Source organism: Papaver somniferum, chromosome 2, assembly GCF_003573695.1.
Source record: "Papaver somniferum cultivar HN1 chromosome 2, ASM357369v1, whole genome shotgun sequence".
NCBI classification, from domain to species: domain Eukaryota; kingdom Viridiplantae; phylum Streptophyta; class Magnoliopsida; order Ranunculales; family Papaveraceae; genus Papaver; species Papaver somniferum.
In genome coordinates, this window is record NC_039359.1 from 96,560,710 (window position 1) to 96,566,709 (window position 6,000).

Below are 6,000 nucleotides of genomic sequence, written 5' to 3' on the forward strand. Positions count from 1 at the left end.
GTTTAAATTCTTATTTCATGCGTGTCACCAAGTTCGTTGCCTTACGTAGCTAGCTACTAGGAGTTATGTTGGTTATATGGTAATGGTTGAGGTCTATAAATGCAAGAGATGCATCACAGTGTATGATCTCGTGGCAGTTGTACCTCTTTACAGGTCAATGTCTTAGTCCATCGGATGGCAGTTGTAAAGACTCAAGTAGTTGGGTCTGGAATTCGTCGAAAGAACGCATCTGAGTTCTAGACAATTTCGATGCAGTAATGGTATACCCTGGAGTTTTCAAGGGAATGTATACTTCGGCTAATGCATTATTCAACCATTGCCTGGTGGAGTCCTGCTGGATTTTACATCTCTAAGATTATCAAATCATATGATGCTTAAGTACACTAAGATTTTTATTTGGATGAAGCCATTATGTCGGGATTGCAAATGGGGTGGCAGGTACAGTGTTGCATGCATGTGGCACGTCTTTTATTTTTGCAAGTAGTATTTGGCTTTCGTCAAGCATTGCATGTCACCTGGTGAAGTTGACCTGCAAATTCGTGCCTCTCTAGTTTAATGGGAAGCAGGGTAATTACCTAGAATGACCTTCTAAGCTAGGGTTTATAAGGATGCCTATGTTCGACTATTCTACAACTAGGGTTTCCCACGTACGTGCTTGTTATTCTTTCGCTCTCGCTTTACACCAACAATGATGAGATCCATAGCAAGAACTAAGATGATGTTGATGGATTTGAAGACAAAAAAGAAGAAGAAAAGAATCAAGAAGATGATCAAGGCGTTAAACACAAAGAAAACCTGGCAGAAAAAGGGCAGCTGTGGGGATGGAATATTCCGAGATAGTGTGTGAAATACTTAGCAGGCTCCCTGTGAAGTCACTCATGCGATTCAAATGCGTATGTAAAAAATGGCAGTCTATAATCAAGGATGATAGATACTTCATTGATTTGTACAATACTAGATCAAAGTTACGCCCATGTCTCGTCTTATTTATTCCGATACATCGAAAATTTAATATTACTCCTGGATCAACTTACACCTTATATAGGCGGTTCCAAGCGAATCTGTTGATAGCTGATTTGTGTGAGGGAGTAGCAGAAGAAGCTGCCACAACTCCTCATAATGTTTGGAAGACAACTTCAATTAAATTTGATAAAGTTATTCATAAAGAAAGAGTAGGTTATGATGGAATTTTTAAATCGGTAAACGGTTTGATCTGTTTCACTGATACAACATGGGAATTCGGTGTTCGTATATACAATATCGCTACCCGAGAGTTGACACCATGGATGTCAACAACATTCATACAAAAAGAAGAGAGAGTTGTTCCTGAATTTGACTTTGGATTTGATCCTGCCACTAAGCAGCATAAAGTGATTTGTTTCTGGAAAATAGAAAGAAATTACGGAAGAAAAGATTCTTATCCAGTTTATGCAGGTTGCGAGGTGTTGACTCTTGGGGATAATACATGGAGAATTATCAATATTGATGAATTCCCACAACACGAACATGAACATGATTCTTATTTTAGCACATATGGTTTTGTTTATGTGAATGGTTATATCTATTGGACGACGAGGCGGCTAGTTTATGGTTGTCGCCCCGAGAAAAGAGTCATAGTTGCATTTGACGTGGGAAGTGAGAAGTTCAAGATAATCCTCGTCCCTAAATTCATAACTGATCAGTTGTTATCGCTGCATGATACGGAATACATAGATTTCTTTAATTCGTCTAAGGATTTACTTGAAGTGAATGACCGTGTAGCTCTATTTTGTAGAGTACCTGGTGGGCATACTGTCAAGCTATGGATACTTGATTGTGATCACACTTCAAGTTGCAGCCAAAACTGGACTGAAACTACAATTGACTTACCTTTTCAAGGGGACAACAAAAGAGTGGTCGTCTTTCATGGGATTCCAGGAACAGACGAAATAATCATAGAAACATACGAAGATAGCCGAAGTATAAAAGGTCTCTCCCTCACGTCTTACAACTGGAAAAGCATGACTTCTAGGAAGGTTGAATCCGCTGAGCTTAATCATTTCAATTCTCCAAAGAAACCCAGCGAACGAGGAGTATTTATGTGTTCAACTATGACCGAAAGCCTTTTTTCTGTTTATAAAAAGTAAGCGCAAGATAGGGGAGTCACTTAAGAGGTATATACATAAAACTTCTAAAATTTCACTGGCTTTGGTTATCTCATCTTACATGAATTCATTGGCTCAATTTGGATTGTTAGTGATTAGATTATCTTTAAGGGTTTCATTGGGTACCATAGCTTTCATTGGGTACCATAGCTTTTTAAGTTACATTTAAAGAAACATTGCAGTTGAAACAACTTGCATTGGTTATATCTTTTTTCACCTTTTTTATTTATTTATTTTTCTCTTTGTGCACAATGACTTCCCAAGTTAAAGACTGTGAACAAAAAAAAAAATCCTTAAAAAACATTGTATTATTATCACCTATGATGACCTTTATATAACAAACAACACCAGAGAAGTAACCAGTGGAGAAGAAGAACACATGTACATTCACAATGTAATGACAAATTTATATATATAAGGAGACTTCTCCTAAGTGAAAACTAGTACAACACCAAGTCAGATATTTTAGAGTAATATAGAACATACATTTTTTTCCTGTAAATAAGAAAAAAAGAAAAAAAGTGATACACGGAAAATGAAGCTTGTCTCATGGTTCTAGCTTCAATGAAACAACACGAGATTGTCTATTACGTTTTGCGACCTTAATAAAAACTATTGACAGGCATGCAGGGGCCCACCATGGTCGGCGTACTTCTTGCTCGCCTTTGAGACATGCCACTGTTGGATAATACACTTCGGTCAGATTGTTTATATTTTATTTTTTGCTTTGAGAGAAACATTATCAAAAATTATTTCAGAATTCAGCAGAAACAGTTTGAAATAAATCGATGTTGAGAAACAAAGAGAGAGGAGGAGAGAGAACCTTTAATGCGTCTGAGCTCCTTGCACAATGTGATGAAGTCGCCCCATTTCATTTGGCATCGCCTTATAAACCTCAAAATCTGCTCAGTTGTAAACATGGACAAGCTCTCCAGATACTCCCCATTAACACCATTATTTTCAAAAACTTGACGGTAATTACCAAGATTTATCTCTTCCAACCACAATCCAACATCCTGCGTATTACCAAACACTTGGGCTTATCAGTTTCATCGTCTAGCAAGCATACACGTATATTTAGATGCCTGATACCTACTTCAAAAATCTACTTACACAATCTGCATACTCTCAATCTCATGACCAACCAAGATGCAATTACTAGAAAAAATAACAAGCATAAAGGCATAACAGAAAGTTAAGTTTATAATTATGTACATGGTATAGTTATTATGGTGCATCTATTTTGTACTCTAATAGTTCAGCTGAAAAGTATCTGTCTAGAAGAAGAAAAAAACGGATAAGCACCGGAAGTAGGAAACATGCTACTGGAAATTACCAAAAGACTACAAATAACACTGACCATCGTCGACTGGTGTCCAAAACCAAAAGAAGAAGTAAAAGTACTATATTAGTCATTGTCCTCATAATAGCATCTACCCTATTCTACTGAAAACCAGACAATATTACCACTCACAATTGATATTCCTAGTCCTGCCTACTACCACTCCTATGATCAGTACAACACTGATCTAGTAAAATTGGCATGCACAAATCTTTCAGTTTTTGCTGCTAAACAAATGCAAAGGGACCTGAACCTTCGATACTTCATATCCAACCCATATATCATTCTGCATGAGAGATTACTTATATCAGGTAGCTGAATACTGCCATGGTATTTTGTTACAGAAAGTATTGTATACTGTAGATTTCAGGGTTGCTGAGAAAGCATGTGCACTCTCTGATAGAGTAAAGAACCACATGTGATGCTATTAGTTACATCACTTGCACCAGGACACTACATAGACTGCAGACTTTTCAACCCTAGTTCCGGCATACTGAAAAACCATATGGAACTCAAACCATCAAATCTGGTGGATGAAAGGTATGAAAGGAAAGCCAAAGAAGGTTAGCACACAGCCAAACAAGGAAGACAAGAATTGGGGAAGCTTGCCATAGTCAACCAAGAGCGGAGCCCATTGATGTATTTACCATTCCTTTGATGATCCCAACGACTTTACAAAATTAGTAATTTATAACGATAACTGAAAAATAATTTGTACACATACGTATGTAAATTATCTACATATATATATGTATATAACCCACATGTCCAGGAAAGGAGTTTCTTTTCGAATTGCAATAGGAATTTCGAAGGAATTCCATACAGGAAAAGACATGATAGTCACCAGTAGGACATATTGCAATTCGCAGAGGGTCAATCTGTTGGGTCTCAAATGTCATCGTAGTTATCACTGTATCAGAAGACATATCCGCCTTCAAGACAAGAGTTCATGACAAGGTCTACTCAAGTTTAACATCAGCTTTTTTTTTCGCAGTTCTAAAAGATACCACTTCCTCCCTCTCAAATGATATGCCAGCAGTAATAGCTAAAGACGAGAACTAGTTTTAGATTCATACAGAACGTGGAAAATAAGAGGCCTTATTTCTTATCAGATGCTCAACTGATTAGATAAAACTGCCTGCAGCTAAGAATCCTAAATAAAGATACTATATCTAGCCCTTAATCTCTGAGAAAGCCACATGATAGTCACATGACGTATTAACTACCAAAGACTCAAATAAATAAAAAGACTTTTAATTATGCTCTTGCATCAAAATGCCTCCATCCCAGACGTGACTAACTTCCTCTGTATTACCCTATTACATTCGTACTCAAGCAGCATTGTGTCGCATGAATATATATTCCCTTCAAATTACATTCAATATTAATAAACTGCAGAAAATTACTGGTAAAATAATGAGGGAAATGTGAAATAAACCCAACTCGACCTAACAAAGTATATCTGCCGACAGTAAAAGATCTCAATGAGTAATCAAATAACCAGACCTATGCATTCTCTGTCTGAATACTAAACATTCTTTGAATACTAAAAAGAAAAGTTTTTGGAGGGTATCTTAACAGACTCTGTAACCGAAGAAAACATCATAGAGCATAAACAAATATTCTTCAATTTAAAGATTCCACAATCACATCTTAATCTTAATTGCCTGATCCAACCCTTTGAAACAAATATATTGATTAATTGAGAAACAAAGAATTTAAGTAAAAATTCATAACATCAAATTTCCTAAACAAAATTATAATAAATAACTAACAGATTCAGTTTCAGTAAGTACAGATCTCCTGAACAAAGAATTCATTCTCACGGATAAAATTGTCAAATGGTCAGTCACTTGCACTGATCTTAGACTACACTAAAAATACCCAAAAATAGAGTAATAATTAAAAGAGAAAAAGAAAACTGTATCCACATACCTCAACAGTCCAAATAAAGAAATCCAATGGCTCTGGTTGTTTATCTTTATTCATCTCCCAATAAAAGCAGCTCAGAAACCTATATCAAGATCATCATCATCACAGAAAAGGAAAGGCTTCAGAGATCAAATTCAATTACATGAAAACAAAAAAATGAAAATGAAGTTGAACAAAAAGGACATTTAATTTGTGGATCTTGAAAAAGAACTTACAGAAGGTACAATTTGGACAAGATTTACTACTACATTTGAGAGCAGAAATAGAGGAGAGAGAGAGAGTGTGTGTGTGGAGCATGTCCAAATGTATGTATGTGAATGTGATGTGTCTTCTATTCTTTCTTTCTTTCTTTCTTCGGTTGGTTCGGACACTCACTCGCTTTGGTCGCTCACTCTGTTTCTCTGTCTGCCCTTTCCGAGGATGGAATCGATGGATGGCTAACACAGTGTCCCCACCAACCATCACTCTCGTTCTCTTATTCACTTGACTACAAGCTTTTTGGAGTAACTGCTCACGAGTTGTGTCTCATGGCTGTTGCAATGGGACAATTTTTACTATTTTAGAGGTCAAATGGGTTTTTAC

General features: G+C 36.5%; 2 protein-coding genes across 2 annotated transcripts; one reads left to right on the plus strand and one right to left on the minus strand.

Moving 5' to 3' along the window:
• The first annotated feature begins 878 nt into the window (after nucleotides 1-878).
• Nucleotides 879-2,126, plus strand: LOC113351653 (putative F-box protein At1g32420). The gene has a single exon (XM_026595596.1). It carries the CDS (start codon nucleotides 879-881, stop codon nucleotides 2,124-2,126), a length of 1,248 nt encoding a protein of 415 aa, XP_026451381.1.
• A 381-nt stretch (nucleotides 2,127-2,507) lies between these two features.
• Nucleotides 2,508-5,788, minus strand: LOC113348485. The gene is made up of 4 exons (XM_026592272.1): nucleotides 5,634-5,788; nucleotides 5,422-5,500; nucleotides 2,968-3,160; nucleotides 2,508-2,822 (listed from the first exon to the last, which is right to left on the minus strand). Exons 2-4 carry the CDS (start codon nucleotides 5,473-5,475, stop codon nucleotides 2,692-2,694), a joined length of 378 nt encoding a protein of 125 aa, XP_026448057.1. The 5' UTR covers nucleotides 5,476-5,500; nucleotides 5,634-5,788; the 3' UTR covers nucleotides 2,508-2,691.
• Between the last annotated feature and the right edge of the window lie 212 nt (nucleotides 5,789-6,000).

What these genes read in the sequence shown, in the direction of transcription:
- LOC113351653 (XM_026595596.1), top strand. Translation starts at nt 879, where the DNA reads ATGCGATTCAAATGCGTATGTAAAAAATGGCAGTCTATAATCAAGGAT.
- LOC113348485 (XM_026592272.1), bottom strand. Translation starts at nt 5,475, where the DNA reads ATGAATAAAGATAAACAACCAGAGCCATTGGATTTCTTTATTTGGACT. An exon ending in TCTTTATTTGGACTGTTGAG is followed by an intron (nt 3,161 to 5,421) that starts GTATGTGGATAC and finishes GGTAATACGCAG; the next exon opens with GATGTTGGATTGTGGTTGGA. An exon ending in GGAGCTCAGACGCATTAAAG is followed by an intron (nt 2,823 to 2,967) that starts GTTCTCTCTCCT and finishes ATTATCCAACAG; the next exon opens with TGGCATGTCTCAAAGGCGAG.